A 24,349-nucleotide genomic window follows, 5' to 3' on the forward strand; every position below is an offset into this window, starting at 1 on the left:
TGCAGAGCTAGCTGGAGAAGCAGGGCAGTCCCTGGGATCCTCATCAGATATCAGCAGGAATAATAACCGATGGTACAATGGGGCAGCGCTGGGACGAGACTCAGTGTTGCACTCAGCAGTGGGGGCAGTGCCTGAGAGCCTGTGAGCAGGGGGACCACAGACCCCAGGGGTTGGGGAGCACCAGGGAATGAGCAGCCCCCTGCCCAAGGGCTGTGATGGCTCCTCGGGCACAGCCATCCCAGCACTGTTGGGCTTTTTCCCAAAAAGCATTGAATTAAAGAGGAAAAAAAAAAACCAAACAGTGGAATGAGTTCAGGAATGCCCATTTCTGCAGTGCAAGCTGGAAACGTTTCGAAATTAGCTTTGCACTTAACAACAGCTCCAATTGCCCTTTAAAACCAATGGGGCAAGGACTACCTGAGCTATTGCATTATGCACAGGAGCTCCTGGGTGGTTTGGACTCTTGGGAAGCACTGTGCTTTGACTGCTTCAGGAGAGCAGCGGGTGTGACAAAATGCCTCCCTATGACCTGGAACGCAGCAACCATGGGGCACAAGGGCAGCACTCACCTCCAGCTCCTTCGCCCTCTGCGCTTCGGGGGCTGCGCGTCCCTCCTTGCTCTCCCCCTCCGGTTTGGGGCTGACGCTCTTCCCCTTGGGCACTGGGACAGATGGCTCCGGGGCAGCTTTGGGCAGCGGCTTCTCCTCTGCTGGCACCGGTGGCTTCTTCTCTGGGGCAGGGCTGGGGGCCCGGCTCTGCTCGGGTGCCCACAGGCTCCTGGCAGGGGAAGGCTGCTGCTTGGGAGGTGCCGCCGGCTCGGCAGGGGCCGCTGCCCGCTGCGTGGCTGCTGTCGGCTGGTGCCGTGGGGAGCCGCTCGTGGGTTGCTTTGGCGCGGGCAGCGGCATCGGGGCAGGGTCCGCCAGGCTCCCTTCCAGCAGCCTCTGGGTTTGGCAGTTCAGACACAGCCATTCGTTTTTCTGCAGGACACGGAAAGGAAGCGTTGCGTTAGGAATCGGTGCCAACGGGGCCTCCCTTTCTCCGGTGCCCAGCAGAGACGGGCATCACGGTGAGCCCTGGGATGGCCCCATCCCCAGCAACAGCACGGATCCCAGCAGTCAGTACACCACGGGGCTGTGCCTCGATACGCACTGACAACCATTGGAATGTCGCACTCCTCCCATCTTGCCTTAGGGTAAAAAGTCCTAATTTGCAGTTCATGGAGACAGGAAAATCATTCTTGCTTTTTATGCCACCTCTTTATTACCCTGGAGGAGTTTTAATGGTGAAGACTAGATCTCTTGCAGGCTACACCAAAACACCTCCAGCAACAACCTTCAGCATCTATTTGAGGAGGAATGAGCCCAGTCTGAACCTGCCTTTTGCTCCAGGTGTGCTGCCCGTGGGCTGGAGTGCTCGGCCCTGCCTGCTCCATGAGTAAGAGCAGCTGAAAAGTCCACTGGAAATGGGGAGATGCAGCTTACTGGGCTATGTGGCTGACTACACATCAAAGCTATATTCTGGGCATCGAAGCAATGCATTGGGGATCAATAGCAATGCATTAGGCATCCAAACAATGCATTGGGCATTGAAGAAATGCACTGGGCATCGATAAGAATGCACTGGGCATCAAAGCAATGCATTTGGCATCAATGCAATGCACTGGGCATGCCAAGAAAAGCACTGGGCATCAATAGGAATGCACTAGGCATCAAAGCAATGCATAGGGCATCAAAGAAACGCACAGGGCATCAATAGCAATGCATTGGGCACTGAAAACAATGCACTCAGCATGGGGAAGGCCCAACCAAGACAATCCAGGAGGGAGGGCTTGGGTTCCCAAGGGGACCCCAGGTCTAGGGTCAGACAAACCATGGTGTCATGATGACAAATGCCAGCACCATCACAACCCAAGTGCCCGCACTGCTGGTGGGTCCCGGACAGCTTCTTGCTGCAATTTGTTTTCCTTGCTACAACAGAGGCCTAACAGCATAATCATAATGCTTAGGGATCTTTTTTTTTCTAGGTTATCAGAAAGTACTGGCTACACGAGTACGCAAAAAAAAAAACTTCCCAAAGATATTACCCCAAGTACACGCTGTGCGGAAAAGAACAAGACAATCTCATTGAGTGAGGCTCTCAGCAAGAGCCTTCATTTCATGACCTGGAAAAAGCAGCGTGCAGCTGGGGCTGTAAGAGAGCCTGCAGGGAGAGGCAGGAGCCCTGCTCACGGCTCACAAGCACTCTCCCACTCCGAGTCCTCAAAGGGCTATTTTTACCCTCGCAGGAATGTCCAGGAATAGGGCCCTGACATTTGCTTCACTTTTGATGTTTCCTCATTTTAAGTCTTTTCTCTTTTCTCGGCTCACAGCCAGCTGCTCGAAGCCATCTCTCCCCATTCCCCAGGTGAGCCTTCCTCCCCCTCCCCCCCACAGCCCCCTCTCCTCCGCCCGCCCTATGCAGGAGCATCTTCGGAACGCATCAGGGTTGCATAGGGCCATAAAAGAAACCCTTCAGCACGGTAATATTTAATTAGTGCTTAATCAAAGAGAAAGTCTAATTAAGGGGCAAGTGCAGCCTATTGTATCCTAATGATTGCATTTGTCTTCTTTTCTTTCGGAGCTGGCTCTCATCATGTTGCCTGTGAATCAGATCTCCTTGCCACACTCTGCTCTGTAATTATTTCAGGCGGCAGAAGAAAATGTAATTGTGTGACACAAATTGAATCCCTTCCTCATGGAGACGCGCAGCCCTTCATTTTTCTTCCAGGAATCCCATTTTCCTTGCGGAGCTCCTCACGTGGTGGGGCGGTGAGGGCAGGTGTGATGGGGATGGCACAGCTGCTTGGGCCCTTTGGGGCCAATGCAAGCCATGGGGGGAGGTGGGTGGGCTTGGGGAAGGGTCAGGTCCCACCTGGGGTGGTGTCTCCATGCTCACGGGCTCTGACCAGCACGCTGCAGGGATAGCCACCATGGCAGCCCCTGCACATTCAAAGCTGCAGCCTCTGAACCCAGCACCTTGTTGGCTTGGGGTTGCCCAGGCAGAGCGGCAGGTGCTGCGTTGAGAGCAGAGGTTTGGGTGGATGTTAGGAAAGGCCCTTTGGGAGGCAGCAGTGCTACCCAGGTTGCTCACCAGGTCTGAGCTGGACAAAGCCCGGCTGCCTTGTCCCCATACCGGTGGCCACCCTGCACTGGGGACCCCACAAGCACTTCCCCAGGGGTAGGGGACATGCAGCAGGATGAAGCTTATGGGACCCCCATGATCAGCTGAGCGTGACCCCTGCCACAGGGGCTGGGGGGCTTGTGGAGTCCCACACCCCCTCGGCTGTCCCCAGCTTGGCGCAGCTGTGATGGCTCAGCTCTGCAGGGCCACACTGGGAACCAGAGAAGGGAACACTCTCCGTTAAAAATAGCCCTGCCAGGAAGATTGCAGAGCCGCGCTGAGCTGCCTGTCCCTGGCAGCGAGCAGGGAGGCTATGGCACAGGGAGGGGGCTGCAGCTGGGTGGGCTCAGCCTCTGCTCCCAGTGCGATGTGCCATCCAGACTGGTGCACCTCTGCTGTCCCCTCCTCACCGAATGGGCAGTGATTGCAGCTCCCACTGCTCCTCTTTGGGCTGAGGGGCCTATTTCCCCCCGGGGCTGGCACCCGCTGGCGGCTGGCCAGAGCTGCGCTCGCCAACCCCTGATGGGCTTTACCAGGCAATTGTTTTAATTTACTAATGTGCAACGACAAAACGGTAATTAACGACAATAGGAGCCTTCCCGCATCATTTTGGTCAACGCCACTGCTTGGCAACTTAATTAACCACTGAGTCCCGCGGCGCCGGCGGGTTATGTTGCACTGTGAGCTCCAGCAGCCGTGCCAGCACAGCCGCCCCCCGGCACGGCCCCGCGCTGCCTGCAGGGCACCTCCTGTCCTGCACCTCATCTCCGAGCTCTGCTGTTATTTGTGCTCCTCGGCATTCTTTTACACATTCCAAGCCATAGATATTAAAACACCGGCACAGAGGCTGCACAAAATCAGATGAGCGGCGCGAGGTATAAGTATCCTACAAGCCAGATCTCATCTCCCGGCATTACATGCGACGAATCTCCCACGAATATTTCATTTATTTGCTGACAAGCCCTGCACAGGGCTCATTGTGGTGACAGATGGGTGCCTGGGAAACATGGAAAACACTTCTGCTATCTGAATCAAGATCCAAATTAACAGCAAGAGCCTTGCAGAACGGCTCCGCGAGCCCTGCTCCATTTCGGGGATCTTTCTCCATCTCCTCGCAAATGAACACTGCCGTAATTCATTTCGCTCCCCGGATGCTGCTGCCCAAATACCAGCTAATGCTTCTTCCCTCAGTTTCAGCTCATTGGCACAGCTGAATTCTCTGGAGCCATTCTGAGCAATCTCTCCAGTGGCTGCATGTGATGCCCCTCCATGTGTGCCAATGAGCGCTTCCTTGGGTGGGAACCAGTGGAAAGGATGAGCCCAGCACGCACTGTGGTCCAAGCACCCACAGGGGCTGTGTGTGCACCACCCATACTCAGCACCTCGCCCTTTTCAGGGTTGGTTCACACAGTGAACAATTGGAGTGGGAAAGACTCCATTTCTGGGGACAGCAGACGAGTCCACTATCTCTAATTTAAATTGCACAACTTGGGATTTCCTTCATCTTTTTCCAAGTGCTGCCTTCCCAACCAGAAGACCCACAAGGGCTTGGAACCAGGTGCTCTTCAAGGTCCCCTCCAACCCAAGCCATTCTATAGGGCAAGTTTTAGCTCAATTGCCAATCTCCCAGTGTTTCTCTGGAGGAGGAGGCAGGATGCCCTGCTTCCCAGCTGCATTGTGCCCCACACACAGAGCAAACACAGCAGCATGAAACTGTGGGCACCACTGTCTGCAGGGTCCGGCAGTGCTGGACCACGCGTATGTCCCTTGGCAGAGTCTATTCTACACTAATTGGCTTCATTAATGTGAACCGGGCGAGCATCAGTGCCACCACAGCTCACAGATTAGCCCAGACAAAAACCACCGATGTTATCTCAGCCCATTGCTAAACAGAGCATTTGACTGCACAACCGAGTGATGCTCCCCAGCACTGTCATGTCGGTACCCATCCCCATAGCCCTCCGAGGCAGGGGGGGGGGGGATGCAGTCCCTGCCTGGCTCTGCTCCAGCCCTGACGATGTATCATTGCCCTTCGCACAGCAATAATGTGATTAAAAGCGGCGCGGGGTAATCTCCCTGCAATCAGACCTTGATGCAGCTTCTCCTCCCCTGAGAAAAATCACGTGGGGATTTTCCTTCCCCATCTCTGCCCCTGCGCTGCATCCAGTGGTGGGCAGTGGTAGGGTGGGCCAGCAGAGCTGAGCAGCCCTTGCTGTGCCTGGTGGCACTGGACCGCAGCCACTGTGCGCGCTGTCGCCATGCACCGCACTGGCCAGCAAGGGATTAATGCAGCTGAAAGCCTTTGGCTGATGAGTAATAGCAACACTCCCTTTTCCTTCCTTCGAGGAACGAGCATGCGCCTGCCAAGCCCGGCTTACTGCATACCGGCACCAGCAGGACGAGCCTGGTAAGCGTGGCCACAATGGGAGGGACAGCAGGGAAGGGCTCTCCCAGTGCACAGGGGACATCAGGTTGGCCGCCAGCACCACCTCCATCCCTTTTCGGTGTCATCCCTTCTTCTGCTGTAACTACCTGAGCAGGAGCACCTGGCTGCTCTGCTAAAAAGTAATTACTGCTACCATCAATTAGCACCTTATTCCCAGGACAAAAGCCACTTGACTCAGCATTTCAGACCCGAAAATCCAGGCCATGTGCCTACCAGCACAGGTAGCGTTGACCTGTGACCTTGTGCCCCTGCAGCCCAGGGGTCTTTGCACTGTGACAACCCAAACTCACCAACGTTCACCTCAATTCTCTGCCCTCTACCCACTTCACACCCCCTTCCCAAAGCAGCTCAGCTCCCTGTGCCAGGAAGCACCTTCTGTATTTTCCGTGCTAAAAATCTTCTCGAGTCTCAAGAATGTGTTTCTAAGTTAAAAGATTTAAACTATTTTGCAATCAAGTGAGAGTATTTCCAAACGAGACCGGTTCCAAGCTCTGGGTGCTGCGTGGGCTGTGTGAAGGGGCTGCTAAAAACGGGTACACAGCTGTCCAAAATTTTGAAACTGGTGCTTTTGGAGAATATATATAGCCATCCCTCCCCACTCAACATATTTCCTTCCAGTTCATTAGATTAAAAAAAAAAAAAAAAAAAAAAAAAACCCGTCAGTCGGATATTGAGGAGATAATTTTGATGCTCTTGGCTCATCTAGAAGCCCCAGGACATATCCCAGGGCTGTGGGCGAGCATCCGTCTCCCCTGGGAAGGGTCCATTTAATGACACTGCCGCGGTAACACGCACACCCAGCAATGCAAACAGCTGCAGGAGAAATAACATCTGTGCGGTGTGGGGAGGCAGGGCTGCCCAGGGACAGCCGCGTGTCCCAACCCTCGTGGGATAACCGAGCTCTCACAGGGAACTGGGAGCGGAAAAGCCATCTGCCAGCATGGCCATGGGTGGTGGAGGTCGATGCAAGAAGGTTTGCGCCTCTACAGAGTGGGAGAAACGAGGCGGCCGGCCCGGTACCTGTCCATGGTTCTGAAGGACAACGACATGGGCACGGCTCGGCGCATTTCCGAACAGTCAGAAAAACAAAGTGCCACAAAAGAGTAAGAAAAATATGAGGAATGAGAGCAAGACTCAGATGCTGAAAGCGCTTTTTTCCCCCTTTCTTTTCACTGAGCCCTACTACGTCCTCTTTTTTTTTTTTTTTTTTTTTTTATCTTGGAGAAAGAGCTAAATTAACTCCCAGCTCAGTTCCAAGAGACTGAATCCAAAAGGATGAAGAATTAAGGAGATTTTCTGTTCACAATAAAACACAGCCAACAGCATTAAATCAGAAGAGGGCCTGGTCTGTTTTTCAAAGATTAGCAATGGCTGTCCCAAGGAAGACAAGTTTGTATTTTCCTCTTTTCCTCTACTGTGACATTTCTGGAGCTCCATGGGTCATCTGTAGATTAACCTCTGTGAAGGCCCTGCTGGGAAGCAGGGGAACAGAAAGCCCCCAGAACATTGGGGATTGCCATGTAGGTGCACAGCGCTCATTCCTGGGGAAGTTTTCCTGATGCTGGTGGCTGGAGCTGGCACTGCAAGGCCATGGAGGAGCAGGGCACATGGCACATGGAGCTGAGCACAGCCAGCAGGGGAGCTCATGGATAGGAGGAGGAGGTTGTAACCACTGGCTTCAAAAGGTAAGGGCTGAAGAGACCAAAAAAAAAAAAAAAAAAAAAAGCCAAAATATGATATGCAAGTAGAAGATAGCTCATGAAGTCCTATGCAGGACTCTACTAGCAGAGTAGAGTGCCACAGGCATGGGATGAAGCATGATTATGTATATGAGGCTGAAAGCTGCCAGGGAGGCAGAAATATATCATGCTGGCTGCTGTGGGCAGGGGGGATGCAGAGATGCTCCAAGGATCTCCTGTTGAGTGAGCTAAATGCAAAGTACCCTGCTCTGCCACATGCAGAATCACAGTTTTTGGGGCTGGAAAAGGCCTTCAGGATCACCAAGTGCAACCATCAACCTGACCTATACTGAGCCTGCCACCAAACCACATCCCTTCATGCTATGCTCACACATCCCTCAAATACCTCCAGGGATGAGGACTGCACCACTGCCCTGGGCAGCTCATTCCCACGCTTGGCCATCCTCTGCATGAAGAAATTCTCCCTAATATCCCATCTAAACCTTTCCTGGTGCAACTTGAGACCACTCTACACCTTTTGTGACCTTTGCTGCCCCTTGCTGGAGCTCATCGTGGACCAGCCCATGATGAGCACTGTTAGCCACACAGAAGTGAGGATGTGGTACTGCCCCACTGATGCCAGTGCTGCCAGCGCTGCTCCCATCTCCTCAGCAAGTCTTGAGCTAAAAGTTGAGACACTGAAACCCAGCAGCACGGAGGGGGGAATTTATTCCATCCCCATCAACACAGCAGTAATATATAGTTCATTTTTGTTCAAATCGATCTGAGTGTGCATTGTAATTTACTCTGCGAAGTAGCACTCCTTAACCAGATTTATCAGCCTGCCAGGCAACCTTATCTTTAACAGCCCACATTATCAGGATGTATTTCTCAGCCAAGGTTAACAGTAGCGGGAGGATCTCTGCACACTGTCTGCATATCAATAATCCTGCAATAATGCCCAGGAGAAGCAGTTGGGCACCGTGGAGCCCACATCCTTGTCACCATCTCACAGCTCCTATCAGGGCATGGGCACAGCATTGGTGGGAGATGTTTTCATGGCCTCGCTGCTATTGCATGCATATGTCACCATGCATATGCCTGATGAAGTAACCACACCTCTCTGAACCTGTATGGGGAAGATTTCAAGTCTGCAGCAAAATAATGCCTGCAAACAGAAACCTAGCAAAACTGCAGAAAAGAGCTACAGTATTCTAATCATTTTTTTTTCCACTAGAAAGGGGGATAAAAAGTCCTTAAAAAAAAAAGAGAGAGAGAGACAGAGAGAGAGAGAAATCTTATTTAATCAAAACCTTGGTTTTTCACAGGCACTAGTGTTGGCTAAAACACCCAGCCATCCAACAAGCAATTTCTGTCTCTGATAAGAGCCGATTCAAGCTGTTTGATTGCCCTCCTCTGAGCTGCAGAGAGCCCCACGTCTGCCAGGCAGCAGCCACTCACTTGCAAACCAGACAGAAACCTGCATCCTTCCTTGCAGACCCCAACCTTTGCGGACCTTTTCTTTGGGTTTGAGCCTCTCTCATGACCACGATGGAGCACCTTCGAAGCATGCTGGGAAACCATCTGTTTCACAGCCTGGAAGCTGAGGACATCACAAGCTGATGCCCAGAGGTCTCGGTACAGTTTTCAGTTTTCAAACAAACTACAGCACTTTCCCAGGAGAGGTTGCCTTCTACTGGGGCTGCGAGCCAGCCCACGCCATGTGGACATCGGCACACTGACGCACACATCCCAGGAGGATCCCTGTGGATTTCATAGAATCATAGAATGGCATAAGTTGGAAGGGACCTTAAAGATCACCACCCAGTTCCACCCCCTGTCATGGGCAAGATTGCCAAATACAAGGTCAGGTTGCCCAGGGCCCCATCCAAGCCTTGAATGCTTCCAGGGACAGGGCACCCACAACCTCTCTGGACAGCCTGTTCCAGCGCCTCGCTGAGTAAGACCAGCACCTCTGAGTAAGACACTTTTTCCTAACATCTAACCTAGATCTCCGCTGTTTTAGTCTAAAGCTATTCCCCCTTGTCCTCTCACTGCCATACCATGTAAAAAGTCAGTTCTCCTCCTGCTTATGCGCTCCCTTCAAGTGCTGGAAGACCACAATGAGACCTTCCCGGAGCCTTCTCTTCTCCAAGCTAAACCAGCCCATTTCCCTCAACCTTTCTCCAGCTCCTGCCTTCCTTTCTTTACCATTATCTTCAATTTCTACATCCTCACTTGGCCCCTGCCAGCATTTTTACCCTGAAATACATCTATTCCTTGATGACTGTGAGCTTTAATTTGTTTGATCCCATTAAATGACCATTTTTTCAAAAAAAGCCTCTGCCCTGCTCCAAGCTTCAAGATCACCAATCCCAATTCCAGCAGCACAAGTATTTTAATTAAAGGAACTACCTTTATGGAATAAATAAAGCGAGAAGCTTGAAAAATTAACTCTCATAATCTTTCATGCTCATGTACAGGTCAATAATCTATCACACCAAAAGGCTCAGCAGCATTCTAGAAATGCAGATTGCTACAGCGAAGATGGATGAGCCATTTCACTCCCCACATTACATACATCAGCACCTCTCTCTACTTGAGCCTTGCATGCCCCCCACCAGTGGAAGACCCCAGAGAATGAAACTCCCCATACCCAGGCCATGGGGGGCACATGTGGGATCCCGCAAAATACCTACAGAGGGTGTCTGCATCTTGGTGGGTCCAACATGTTTTTCATCATCTTCAGAACAAACCTATGTAAAGAACTTGCTTTAATGTAACTTATTAAAAAGCAGCCTATTCCCTCTCATGCCCAGCAATCAGGCTAGAAGCTCGACTGAAGCATCCTCTGATGCTATCAGAGGTGTTTGGGGATCCTCATTACCCTCTGCTCTCCTGCACACCACAGTGCTCATGGGCGCAAAGAAGCCCAGCTGATGGCAGGTGCCCAAAGCCAGGGCTGTTAGTTCAGCTGAGACAAGATGAAATGAAAAGATACAGCAAAATGAAGCCGAGAAACCCAACCAAAATGGAAAAATGAAACGGCGCAATCCACATAAAATGGTCGTTAGCGCTTTTTTAACCACGTGGCCATTTGCTCGGTTTAACGTGCATCTGGGAAGCTCTTCCTTCCCCACTGCAGACACAGCCACTTGCAGGAGCTCTGCTCCCTGCAGCCACGGGACAACCGAGCTGAGCAAACCCTCGAGGCGAGGCACCCAGCGTGCTTCAGTGCTCCATAAACCTGCTGCTCCGCGCCGGGCACGCGCCTCCGCCTCCAGCCTGCAGCAAGCCCACGTGCGTTAAAGCACTGCTGCCTGGCTCTGCTTCGCTCGCCTGTTCCTGACGCGCTATTTGCTCTCAGCAAACAGATGACTGCTGGTCATGCTTAACAGTTTCCAGCGAGTCGGGAAATTACATAAAGATGGGAATTTCACACCGCTTGCGGGTGCCGTGCGGCGCCTTGCCGCCTGCTCGCCCAGCCCCACCGTGCGCCACGGCCACAGCCCTGCTCCCGTCCCTGTGCCCCAATGGCACACGTCATCCCCTAACCAGGTCTGCAGTGAGAACGTTTGTTCCGAGCCAACCGCAGCCCATTGCAATCCGTGCTCTTCTGCTTCAGCAGCACTGCAAATCAGGTGCTCCGTGCTCCACGTGTACCCTTAAAAATATCACAGCATAAAAAAAAAAAAAAAGAAAACAACCAACCAAGCAAACCCCAAAAGCCACAGAGCAACGCAGCTGAAATAGGCTGGGCTGGGGGAAGGAGGAGCAGCAAGAAGGGAGATGACACTGCTCCTTCCCCCCGGTGCCTTTGCATCCCCCTCCGCCAGGACAGCCTCAGTCCTGGGGGCAGCAGCTGGCCCCACACCGTGACATAAGTGGCCAAGGAGGGTCCAGCGTGCCGTGCCCCCATGCTGAGCTGCCTGCAGCCCCATGGGCCGTGTGGGGTTCCTGAGCACGGCACAGCGTGTCCGCGGCGCGGCCTTATTTTAGCAGGCAGAGCAGATGGCGGTGGGAAGAGAGCGGTGCAGAGCAGGAGCGGGGAGGATGCTTTTGCACAGAGATCTCAGCTCGGCTGGGGGGGGGGGGTTCGGTGCGTATTCATGGCACTGCCAGGGGGAGCGCTGAGGGCCGGGGTGGGAACTCCAGGCACACAGAGCAAAGACGGGGGAGAAGTATGCCCCGGTTTCCAAATACCGCGTCGCAGGAACAGCTGCCGTTGGCTCAGCACAGCCCCGCGCTGAGGCACAAACAGAGGGACCCAAAGAACCCTCGCCAAGCAGAGGCAGAGCCCTGGGAAGGCTCCCAGCCCTGGCCAGGAGGTGCCCTGGCTCTGCTGGGGCCCCCCCTTAGGCCAACTTCGGGGCTGCCCCCCCCATCCCCTGCAGCTGCTGGGCTCCTCAGATCCCACCGCGACGCACAGAGGAGAGGGAACGCAGCGCTTATCGCAGCCGCACGGCGCCGATGGGAAACAGCAGCAGCTGCTCCCTTAAAGCTGCTTCTGTTCCAAGCACATAGAAAACTGTTTAAGTTGCAAAGTATCATCGGGGGCTTTTGGAAACAGGTTCTTAATTAGCAGAAACTATTTGCTTTGTGGGTGAATCGCTTCCAGAAGCACCTAAAGAGCTTTTAGCAGCAGGAGTACCCTCAGGAGCGAAGAGCACCGCTGCGCTCTGCCCCCCACATCAGCTCCCCCCGGACCCACACGGTCTGAGAGTGCATTTGGAGAGGAGTCTGCTGTTTCCCTCCCTCCTGCTCAGGAGGCCCCCTGGAGCTTATGGAGCACCCATGAACCCCCATGCCAGGGGAGCAGCAGCTGCTGAGCGTGCTGCACACTCCCAACCCACCCCATCCCACTCCTACACCCACCAGGGCTTTGCTTGCAGCACGTGCCCTCTCTGGGAGTTTTAAGCAGGAGATGGGGAGATCTCAGGGATTGCCAGCCCGAGCTCCTCCTGCAGCTCAGCGCTTGCACAGGAAGAGCGCCTGCATTTTGCAAGGCTTGCATCGGAAACTGCAACCCAACCTCGAAGGGCTCATTGCCCATCCTGCCTGCATCTCGCTTCAGCAGCGCAGTTACCAACTCTTGGCAAAGCAGGGAGCAACGAGTACTTGTGGATGTTCTTTTTCCAACGCTGCCAGCATGGCCAAAGGCCACGCAAGGGAAGGCAGCCTGCCTACAGCACTGCTCTCTGCAAGCTGCTGCCTCGTGGCACGTCCCCCGTCCAGCTCCTGGTGCCTGCCCAGGGCCGCCTGCGGCAGTGTTGGCAACACTCATACACATTCCATACCCTGTGCGTTGACATGCTGTAGCACACGTGTTCTGCACTGGGGACGCTGAGCTGGCAGCTCGAGAATCCTTCCAGGCTGCTCACGGGCAGAGAAACTCAGTAATGATCAACCATGAAGGAGTGCAATTGCTGCGGGATCAAGTGTAAGCACCTACGTGGATGCCTCCCCTCCTAACTGCAATCATTTCTGCTAACCAACATGCCTCCCTACCAGCCCCTCTTGGCCTTCTGATTACTTCCTTGCAGCCTCACGTACAAAATGAGACTTCATGGCTCTGAACAAAGGAAAAGCCGAACCCTGCCAGTGCCAGGAGCCTGGATGCAGGTGTGTCAGGGGCTGGGAGAAGGAAAAAGGGCCACGAGAGCCTGCGGGGCTCCAACATCTGCAAAGGGCTGGCACACAGCTCGCTGCACACCTGAGGGCTTCCTTTGAGAGAGCAGAAAAGCGGAGCGGATAAATCACAAAGCAGCTTCCAGCATTCGGGGCTTTGCCAGCCAGCACCTGCACCCGGCCCCTGCCAGGGCTTCCTACCTCCAGGAATCAAAGGGGAAACGCTTCCCTTTCAACTCGGTGGCAAACGGCAACAAAAAGACATTTAATTAAATGTTTCCAGCCGGCTCCCGACCCGCACGTCTGACAAATTACCCGAGAGGCAGCCTTCAGCCCTCCCACATTCGGGATAAGAGCGATTCCTGAGAGGAGAGGCGAGAAGGCAGGCAGGGCAGCAGCCCCCTGGCAGCCCACACGGGCAGCTGGCACAGCAGCAGAGCACCGCAGCCTTGGCAGGAGTGCACATCCCTGCTGTGGGCTCACGGAGGAGGAGGAGGAAGCCAGCACTGGTGCACCCCCAGGCCATCCAACACAGGCTTATTCCAGCTCTGGGTCCCAACACGTGCACGTCCCAAGCAGTAATCCCATCATCAATGCCACTGGTCCCTTCCCTCCCCATTCTTTGGCTCCAGGGGTCTCTGCAGGCGCTGAGGACTACGGGATACGGCTGTGCAGCACTGCTGGGCTCACGATGAGAAACAGAGCTGGCTGGGAGATGGATGGGCACCAAGAGAGAAAGTCCAGAATCCGCTGCCACGGCTGGAAAACCACAGCTTCTCTGCAGCCCCCAACCCGAGCAGAAACACAGGGCTACAAAGCCCATTAAACGCTCGATTAAGTGTCCCAACGTGTTCCCACACAGAGCACCAACGCGGCACGTCAAAAAAAAATTAAAAGAAAAAAGAAAAAAAACCAACAACCAACAAAGAGATAAAGAAATGAGGAGGTGCCAGGTTGTGTAATGGCCTGAGAGCACATCAGGATAATCTGTGCCTGCTCCCGGGGGATGGCAGCAGGAACAGCCAAATCCCCACACCACCTCAGCGCGAATCGCTGCCTCCCACTGCCCGCTGTGCTCTGCCCAGGGTGGGCCTGAAGGGGAGACGATGTGTGCCTGGGGCACAGCCTGCCGGGGGGCTCTGAGCACTGATGGAGCTGTGGGTGTCCCCGCTCATTGCAGGGGGTGGGACCAGATGGCCCTTAGGGGTCCCTTCCAACTCAGACACCGTGATTCTGTGATATGGAAGGCTGCTGACCCATGGAAGGACCAGCGCCGCAAGCCTGGCCCTACATTTCCATGCTTCCATTCAAAGCAAACCCCATGCAGGGTGCTACCGCCCCGTGGCACAGAGCTGGGTGACACTGCAGGGCAGCACGGCACGCCTCCCTGGGATGCAGCACAATGCAGGTGGCAGCACCATGAGAAACAACAGAGCTACAGATTCAAGAAAGCCACAAGCTGGCAGTGGGTCCAGCAAGGAGCTCAGCGTCTGCACTGGTCCTGGAAGCCCCAAAGCACAGCCAGCAGAAGATGGGTCTGCAGGAGGGCTCCCCAGGAGTGGTTCTACAGGAGAAGCAGTAGCAAGGTGCATTTTGGGACCCCACTCTTCAGTCAACTGGGTGAAACTGAGACCCAGGCCCATGCTTTCCCATAGGGTCTGGGCAGCAGGACCCAGGCACCCAGGTTAATCACAGCACATTAAGCAGCAGAGAAAACTCCTGAGTCACAGCAAGCTGTTAATTACCCATCTGTAAAGGGATTTGCAGGCTCACATGGGCAAAGCCGACTTCCATGGCGCGCTGTCGGAGGCGGCTCTCTCGTTGTGACTCCAGCTCTGGTGCTGACCTACAGCAAGCTCCCAGCCCCACAGTAATGTGCAGGGGGACAGCATTTGGATGTGGTGCTCGGAGCCTAAATGCAAACTCCTGCTGGGATCTGGGTGCTGTGCAGTGGGGACACGACTCCATAGGAGGACCCCATGGCACCCAGCAGGGGTCACAGCCTGGTGCTCCGGGAGCGGCCTTCAGCAGAACCTGCTGCAGCTCCTGTTTCAGGCTGCTTAATTAGGCAAAGGGGGCACCGTGCCATGCTCCTTTAGTAACACAACATGCACAGCTCATTTGTTCCTTAATACAAAACCACTGGAGTCAACTGGGGTCAGCTGGGCGAGCAGGAGCGCACCGCGCAGCACACGGCCACCGCGCTCCAAGGCAGCCCTTGGATGGTGATGGCCTCACAGCCTGCCTGCCTGCTATGGAAACCTGCTCCTACCTGCACAGCGCCAGGCTGGGGGAGCTCGGGAGCGCCTCGACACGCCGGATCTGATGTGGTGGGAAGAGCACCAGGAGCTGCTGGCAGGAGCTGCGCTCCTGGAGGAGGTGTGATGAGGTGGGAAGCAGCTCCAGGCACCTGCAGTTCTGTCAGTTCCCACAGATAACTTATTTAAAGCTGGTAAGGCGAGCGGGGCGACGGAACCACAGGTCACACACGCATTCAGGCTCCTTCCAGCTGGTGGCCAACTGCAGCACAGGACAACACGGCCCATGCCACGCTGATGCTGACCTGAGCGTATAACTCCCCATCCCCTCCTGGCCACGGGCAGAAGCTCTCTGTGATGCAGAAGCAGAGGAGAGCCAGCCCTGCTGGAGCAGCGGGATGGATGCTCAGGGAAAGGAGCCTGCCCTGCTCCCTTCTCACCTGGGAACACCTGGAAAGGCAGGGAGCCATTCGTTCCCCTCAGCAGGGATGACCTACTTAGAGAAACCACTTGCCCGCAGTGACGAAGCAAACGCTGCCCCTTTTCTTTTTGCCAACCCTCGAACGGTTACGCGTCTTTGCCAGAAAAACACAACCCCATGCAGCCCATCTCCAGCACCGCGACTCAAAGCCTTGATGGGAAACGTATTCATTTAGCTGCAAAACTCCATCCTTCCTCCCAAAAAACAGAACGTGCGCTCCGTGCCCTCTCCTCCTCCCCGTGCCCAGGACTCGCATTTGGAAGCTGGGGATGACAGCCATGCCCAGGCTTCAGCAGTGCAGACAGACTGCCCGTCCTGCCCTCGGCTGGGGCTCCTCTGCTTCTCCTCGGTAGCTGTCATGCAGCTCCCAAAGGCAATTTGCAAGGTCCTAATTCATAAAGCAATTAATGGGTCAAGCCTCGCTACTTCAAAGAGGGAGCTCTGGGTGAATCTCCAGGCTCAGGACGAGCTCCTGTGAGCTGCAGGCGAAACACTTACAGGATCAGCCCACAGAGCTATTTTCTGAGAAGATCAAGCAGACCCAAAGCCCGGCCGTATTAAAAGATCTTGAAGTTTTCTTCCTCTTGTTTTCTTTTCTCTTTCCAGAGGAGTTTTGCTGCGGCTCTCATCCCAGCACCCAAAACGACACCGCTGTTACACAGCTCTGTTATAAGACAGGTGTTTGGCACTGGGAAGGTGGTGCTTTGCCCCACAGCCCCGTGGCACAAACCTGTCTGGGACTTGAGTTTGTGGAACAAGACCGGTTGGAATGACAAGTGGAGGACTTTGCTCACACAGAGCACGGCTGCCCAGCAATCCCAGGAGCACAAACGAATCATAGAATGATAGAATGGCCTGGGTTGAAAAGGCCCACAGTGCTCATCCAGTTCCAACCCCCTGCTGTGTGCAGGGTCACCAACCAGCAGCCCAGGCTGCCCAGAGCCACATCCAGCCTGGCCTTGAATGCCTGCAGGGATGGGGCATCCACAGCCTCCTTGGGCTAACTGGTGCTGCCGGCACGATGGCACACAGCAGCCCTAACCGGCAGATCCGGGCAGATAATAAAAGTGCTGCGTGTAATTGAAACTGCAGGGAGGAGCTGGGGACATAAGATGTAATTACCTGCGGGGGAACGGAGCCAAGATTAGCAATGCTACTTCTGATCACTGAAAGTCCCCCTTAACTTTTCGCTGTGCTGACGGTATCGGCTTTCTGCCTCAGCGCCTCCAGAAGCAGCCCTGAGCTGCCCCTCAAAAGAATAGGGTTGGGGTCCGGTGTTCAGCCACGGGTCTGCAGGATTCCCTGCCACCAAAGCAGGAGGGAGAGGTAGGACAGCACACGGAGCCCTGAGCACAGCACACCCCTCTATGGCCGTGCGTGGCAAGGAGAGGGTGAGGCTGTTGTGGGAGATGCTCCACGATTCAGAGACCTCCCGGACTGGAGCTGATGGGTCTGGGTACACCTCGGGCCTCGACTCACATCCACACAGCCCCACGTACACCTCCACATCCAACCTCCCAGCTCTGTCCCTTGCATCGCAGACACAATGGAGAATGGGGGGCAGCACGCTCCAGTGGGCCAACACGTGCCCTCAGCTGCTTCCAAGCCCTGCTCAGCCCCAACCTGCTTCCCCCGCACCCTGAGCACCAGGCCAGGGTGGTCCCTGAGCCTGGCCAAGGAGTGTGCCTGGAGCACCAGGAGGGGCCTTCGCAGACTCTGGCACAGCACCACCTGCTTGCATTTCCTTGCCCCATCCGCCAGCTCCTTGAGCGCCTTCCAGGAGGAGCGGGTAATTTCTTATGGCCGCGCAGGGGCTGCCCCCAGCCGACCACCCCTTGCTCTGCTCTAACATTGGCTCTTAATGAATTGCTCGCTGCAGACAAGCAAAGCCTTACCAGGCAGCCCAGTCCCTTCTGCCCTCACGACCCAAACCAGCCCACGTTCAGCAACGAAAACACAGAGACGGGCCGGCCGGCCCCTTACCTCCACCAGGTGAGGCGCGGGGTTGAAGCCACACATGTTGCACACCTGCTGCCGGCAGCTCGTGCAGGCGTTGTAGTTGGGGGGCTCAGCGGAGCCCACGTTGATCTCAGCCTTGCAGAGGGGACACAGCACCCTGGCTTTCGGCACTTCCTTTGGCTTGACGCCCGGCTCCGCTTTGCTCGCCTTGGCGGCCCCGACCCAGCCCTGCGCCCCGCCGGCTTTGGGGCCGGCTTCCTTGCTGGCGTCGCTGAAGACGATTTTGGGAGGCACTTTGCCGGAAGCCTGAGGGCTGGGAGCGGGGGCCTCCGGCTGGACGGACATGAGGGTGCTGGCCTGGGTCAGCAGGGAAGCCCCGAAGCCGAACAGCTTCCCTGTGAGCCCCTCCTGCGGTTGCTCCGCAGCCCCCGCGCCGGGAGCCAGGGCTGCGGGTTTGGGGTCACCCAGCGCCTTTCTCTGCTCGGAGGAAGAAGGCTTTGCTTGTTGGTGCTGCAGGGAAGCCCTCGCTGCCTCCGGAGGAGCGGCAGCTTTCGGCTGGCCGTGCTGCTCCCGCTGCAGCGCGGCGCTCTGTGCTCTGGGGGGCTCCGGGGGGGGGACGGCGGTGGCGGCGGTGCCGGGGCGGGCGCTGGGCTGGGTGGGCGCTGGGGTCTTCTCCTGGCCCGCCGGGAGCTTGGCTGGGGAGTGGGATGGAGATGGAGACGGGGAGTGCAGCTGCTGCTGGCTCTTGGAGCGCGGGGCGGTGGTCATGTCCATCCCCAGCGCCCGCTGCATCTGGCAGTTCAGGCACAGCCATTCCTTCACCTGCGGGATGAGAGGAGGGTACGGATGGTGAGCAACCAGCAGCAGGCAGGGCAAGGCCAGCGGCAACACACCCGTACCGCCGTGGTTCAGGGCTGACGCGTGCCATAAACAAAGCCCTCTGCGGCTGCACCAACAAATCATCAACCTCCCCTCCCCCCAAAAAACCCCACACTTCAGCACTGTGTTCTTCGCAAAAGTTCCTTGCAATTGCAGGGAACGGACCCCATCTGTCACAGGTACAGCGTGCCTGTGCCGAAGCAGGCTTTAATTAGCTTTGTTTTGCTTCCAAGGCTTCTGCCACACGGCTCTTGCTAGAGATGAGGCTCTCATACCCCTCCCGGCACTCTCCTGGTGGAAGAGGGCCCTGCATAAGGATGCAGAACAGGGGGAGAAAGCCCTGGCAGCCCACCTTACCTCCTGCTCAAGCATCACTGAACCCACGGAGCCTCCTCCCAAACCCTTGCCCCAGAAGGCAGATTGGGGACCAGAATGAAGCCCCCCCTCCAGGAGAGCACAGGGCCTGCAGAAGGTCAGGGATGCTGAGGGTGGGGGGGAGCAGCTTCTCTTCTCACTGGGCAGGCACAGTGCCAGCCTGGGAGCAAGAGGTTAATTCTCACTCCTGCAACGATGAGCAAGAGGATGCAAATGAAAAATATAGTGCTCCCCGGCTAAGTGGTGATAAATGAAAGGCTTCCCCCCCTTGAGAGACATTCCCGGTAACATGCCAATATCTGAATTAAGTTAATTAAAGAGGCTGTATTAAAGTTGTGAGCCTTCTGATAGGAGGAATCCCCAGGATGCTCGGCAGCTGTGCGAGTATTAACGTATAGCACAGTCTGCAGGGTAACCAGGTCTGCCTGCAGATTGCTCCGAGGCAAGCAGGTATGGAGCCAAACAGAACACGAGTGCTCCCCAGCTCTCTGCCCCACACACGGCCCTGGGCCTCCAGCACAGCTCACTCCACTGCCCTACAGGCCTGGCTGCATAACAGCACCCAGCTCCTCCCGCTCTCTGCTTGCCCCAAACCTCTTTTCTTCTGCTCCCCATCCCTCCTCTGGACCCTCAGCACAACGAGACCACGTGCAGACAGTGCTGCCCAGGCCATTGCCCAAAACAAACCAGCTGCACCACGCCGGGTTACTGCAGCTACTGCTGTTCATTAGCTTTTGCCATTTCTCAAGGTCTCGCTATCACCAATCTGAGCCACAGACTGAAGACATGCAGAAGAATTCCTCATGGTTGTTTTTCTTTTTGCATTCTCATCCCTTGGAGTTTCTTCCCGCAATGCTATTTCAGAAGAGCAGCTCCCCAAATCCCATCAGCTTTGCATGCCATCCCCATCAGCTCTGATTAAGGGAGAACCAATCCCTTCTATTCAGGTTCTCTCTCTCTCCGCAAAGTTCCCAGTATCTAAGAAATGCAAATCTTGCCTCTCTGTGTAATCTTCTTATCCACACTTTAAGACCCTGGGGCTAGGTAGAAATTGGGGAAAGAGATCTCCACTGCACAGAACTGCTCCCCAGCACCGGGAGGTGCCCTCTGGCTCCTGCTGGCCATGCAAGCCAAGCATGGCTCATGGACAAGCCACCAGGGTAGCCCTGGGGGGCTGATGGGCTCCTTGGCCGGCTTACCTCCCCCTGTGTGGGCAGACTGACCAAAGCGGGGAGGAGAAATGGGAGAGCAATGGAGATGAGAACAGAAAGACATCGTCTTACCACTTCTACACCCATGCTGGGTAACCAGCAAGAGGAAATCCGAGGGGGGGAATAACGAAAACCACAGAGGGAGGTGGGGTGCAAAGGACAGTTCTGAAACCAAGCTGGCCCCCCCTCAGTGGGGAGCGAGCAAGGCTGGTTAAAAGGGAATGGGACTGCAGGGCAAAATGAAGGGCACCGCTGGAGACGGCAACTCAACAGCATTCAGAGCCCAGCATCACTGGGACCGAGCGGGGGGAACGGGAAGCTGTGGAGAGCACGAACGGCAGCAGAACACGGGAACTTCACAAAAGCCCCTTGGGGTCCTTTTATCCACTGCATCAGGGACAAAGGCTGTCCAAGGAAGGACACGGGTTCGTTAATGGATGGAGCGGGTAAAGCCGCTAATGAGACAGATAGGGCGTAAGTGCACTAATTACTGCTGGCGAACGGTTGGAAGGGAGCAGGATAATGCCCATCACAAGGACAAAGTGTTTCCAGCTTATTAGCAACTGAGACGAACATCCAACAGCATCCACCAGCGCTGAGGATATTTACATTTGGCAGATCTGAACAATTCTGCATCCAAGAGATCTCAGGGAGCTAAGAAAGCTGCCGTGCGCCCACGTTCATCTTCAAGAGGAAATTTTAGAGGTCTGGAAGAGTCGTCTGCTTGGATATCCGAGGCACGAGGGTACGACCTGACAGCACAGCCAGCCAGACATCCAGCCAGGAGAGAAAGATGACACTGGAGTCACGCAGCAGAGAACTGAAGGGCGAGCAGACATGCCAGTCAATGTGGTTTTGGGGGAAAATAGGTCATGGCAAGCAAACTTCATTTTATTCGCCGCTAAGAGCGTAGAATTGGTATTAGCAATGAATGCAAGCGACGTCCAAAAGGTGTTTTAACCAAGCAATGCCTGATAGCCTGACCAAAAAAAAAAAAGAGAACACCCCATAGAATGTGACTATAAAATATGGCCATTACAGATTTCAGAGCAGATCTGGAGGACAACGGGGGCTTAGCATTGCTTGGGTACCTCTCCAGTAGGGCGCCCGTCTCACCACGGTAACATCACCTACAACAGCATCGGGTAGAGGGGTAAATACGGATGCAGATGGGTGCTGCATGAAGAGCAATGCTGGTGAGCACGGAGGCAGCTCAGCTCCACCTCCAGCAGTGAGGGAACCCTTCCAGAACCACAACAGTGCCACGCCGACATGTTGAGAAGATGGGTACAAACTCTGCAGAGGGGATGTGGGCCGGATCTGTGAGAGGGATTCTAGGAGAAAATGTCTGTAATGGGAGAATTAAAGAGGCTGATCTTTTTCCTTTATCAAAGAGGAGATGAAGAAGTGACTTGATTACGGCATTCAGTGGAAACAATGTCAGGTACTAAAAGGTTCTTAATTAGGCAGAAAAGAGCATGAAAAGAACGAACGACTGGAAATGGAAGCCAAATATATTAAGCATCATTTTTAACAGCAGATGTTTCTAACCATTAAAGCAAATTATACACATGCTGCTGGGCTCAGTACAAGGCTCGGGGAGGCAAAACTCACCCGGCCTTTCATCTATAGGGGATTTAGTGCCTAAATCCATCCTAGCTGTGAACATTGGAGCCATCCAGCCCTCACTGGCACTTGGTAGGAACATAACCATGGTGTGCATCCATCTGCCTGCCCAACGTGCCCACGGGGTAGGGATCTGTAGCACATGCTGGCTGTGCCACAGCTGATGGACACCCCATGCTTAGCAATGGCTGATGTCCAACTGCCATCCACCAGCAGCCCAGGTCCTTTCTAGCAGAGCTGCTCCATCCTTACACCCCCCACCTTTTACTGATAGCGGGGGTTGCCACAACCCCGGTGCACTTGCACGTGCTGAACCTCATGAGGTTCTCCCGGACCCACAGATCAGCCTGCTTGGGTCTCTGGATGGCATCCTGTCCCTTGGGCACGTCAGCCACACCACACAGCTTGGTGTCACCTGCAACGCACAGGCTGTTTTGCTCTCTGAAGGTAAGACAATACAGCTCCGAAAGCATCGTCCGTGCAGGGCACAGCCTTTGCAGCACATAGGAGAAGCCTCAAAGTGGACTGCAAGCAGAAGGACTTCTCAAGTAAACGCCCAAGGCTGTCTTCAAGCCAAACTTTAGGATCATCACAGAGAATAATTCCGTCTTTACTGCAGGTTTTCTGTTTGGAGGTCACACGGAACGCTGTCCTGCTGCACAAGCAGCAGAGGACGGGAGAGCATTAGATGACCCTATTTATGACTTAGCAGAGAGTGCAGCCCTGTGCCAGAGGAGCCCTTGGGTCTGCTGGGAGCACAGCTCATCCAACCTGCTGGAAATGATTATTTTAGGCTGGGAAGAGCAGTTCCCCAATCATCCCCAGTGGGTGCGTTCGCTCCCATCTGCACTCAGCCTCTGACATCACGGGGCGCACAGCCAGCTGGAAAGCGTGACACGTTGATGGGAAACAAGAGAAGGAAAGGAATGGGGGGTTAACTCCAAGTTGCCCCCATCGCTCTGGAAGCTCACGGCAGCGGGCCGTGCATGGGATGAAGAGCACCGCCGTCGCTGGAGCCGTCCCAGGGGAACGCTGAGGCATCCCGGCCTCTGCCTGGCGCTGCAGAGCTGCCACGGACCTGCCTCGAGTGTCCTCACATGCCTCCAACTCATCAGCTCTGCCTGCAGCTGAAGAGCCACAGTCGAAAGAAATCAGCTCGTCAGCAAAACGGCCCTTCTCTCCGCTACGCCCGAGTTTCGCCTGTTTCTCCTACAGCGGCACAGGGCGCGCAGCCCGCCTGCAAAAGGCTTCTAAAGCGTTCCCCGGGGGGGGCTGCAGCGTCGCTGCCGCACCGGCGGAGGGGTTGCTCCGGGGGGGAGCGCGCACACGACAGCTCTCTCCCTGTGCAGCACCACGAGCAGCCCCGGGGCCAGCAGGCGAGCGAGAGGCGCCAGCACCGCGCGGACGCGCGCAGGGAGAGGCGTGGGCTGGAGCTCGCTGGTCGCATTCCAGTGCGCGCTCACGCGGGGATGCAGCGCTCCGGAGGGGCCGCGCGATTAGCAGCGTCGGGGCGTTTCATTGACAAGGGGATGGGCCGCCCCGAGAGCATCTTCTTCTTTAAAGGCATCAAAACAAAGCAAACCCAGCCCTCGGCGCTGCTGCCCGGGAGCCTCCCGCGGCTTCCCCACCAGCAGCCATCCTGCCAGCGCCTGCCAGGAAGCAGCCAGCCTGTGCTGGTGGGAGGGAGGAACAAACCCCCAGCCTCATCTCCTCCGCTGCAAACAACAGATGGGAGCCCACGTTCCCGAGCTGGGGAATGAGACGGTGCCATTTCATCCTATTAGTCATTTATTAACCAATTTTCCCCTAAATAAGCCTCTTTCTCTAGCCAGCGCCCCCCGAACTAAGCTAACGCTTCTGAACCATCAGAAATCACAAGCGGTCGTCATCTCTGCTGTAAGCAGAAGAGGAAAGGGTGGTGGAGGGGATGTAACGTGCTCCTGCCAGGAAATCACAGCTCAGATACGAGCACGTTTTGCCATCATGCCCTGCCCTTCCATCCTGGGGATGGCTGCCCCTCCCTGTACCCACGAGTGCCCCACTCCCAGCCCCAGCCCTGGTAGCGCTGGGTGAAGTCGGGCACTCAGCCGCTTTCTGATCTGGGCTGGGAGCACAACAGCAAGCTTGGGGCTGTCCTGGGGGACACAGCGAGCCCACCACGCCACTGCCAGCCCTCCTTACCCACAGCACCCACCTTACCCAGCAAACACCCCCAACCCCACCAGCGAGCAGCGCTGGGACTGACCTCGATCTGCTGTGCCGCACCGGGCAGCGCTTCCCCGGAGAGGTGCCCATCACTGCCACCCGCTCGCTGAGCACCGGCTCTGCCCTCCTGCCCAAAGCAGGGTTAAAGGCCAGGGGGAGAGGAAGGGGACCTCTCTCCCTGTGCTCTGCCCCTGCCTGCGTGCCACCGCCGCTCCTTCCCCGGGCGCAGGGCCCCTCGCTGCGCAACGCTGCCCGGCTCCACGCGCCCGCAGTGCTGCTGCCCCAGGCGAAGGGACAAGTCCTTCCGCTTCATTAGGGAATGTTTCTTGTGCGATTTGCTGCCTCACTAGCTCCTGTTTAGACAGCCTTTGTTCCCTGTCCACGGGAGCACACGAAAGGTTTGGACGTAGGGATGTGCTCGGAGGGTGCTTTCCTCTGCGCGC

At 55.6% G+C, this 24,349-nt stretch overlaps 1 protein-coding gene across 1 annotated transcript in view; it reads right to left on the reverse strand.

Moving 5' to 3' along the window:
- BSN (bassoon presynaptic cytomatrix protein) overlaps positions 1-24,349 on the reverse strand; it is a 56,375-nt gene that overhangs the window by 13,217 nt on the left and 18,809 nt on the right. Inside the window, 2 exon segments of the mRNA XM_040646520.2 lie at positions 570-977; positions 17,635-18,432. Of these exon segments, the coding sequence (XP_040502454.1) occupies positions 570-977; positions 17,635-18,432 (1,206 nt within the window).

This window comes from Gallus gallus, chromosome 12, assembly GCF_016699485.2.
Source record: "Gallus gallus isolate bGalGal1 chromosome 12, bGalGal1.mat.broiler.GRCg7b, whole genome shotgun sequence".
In the NCBI taxonomy this organism is placed as follows: domain Eukaryota; kingdom Metazoa; phylum Chordata; class Aves; order Galliformes; family Phasianidae; genus Gallus; species Gallus gallus.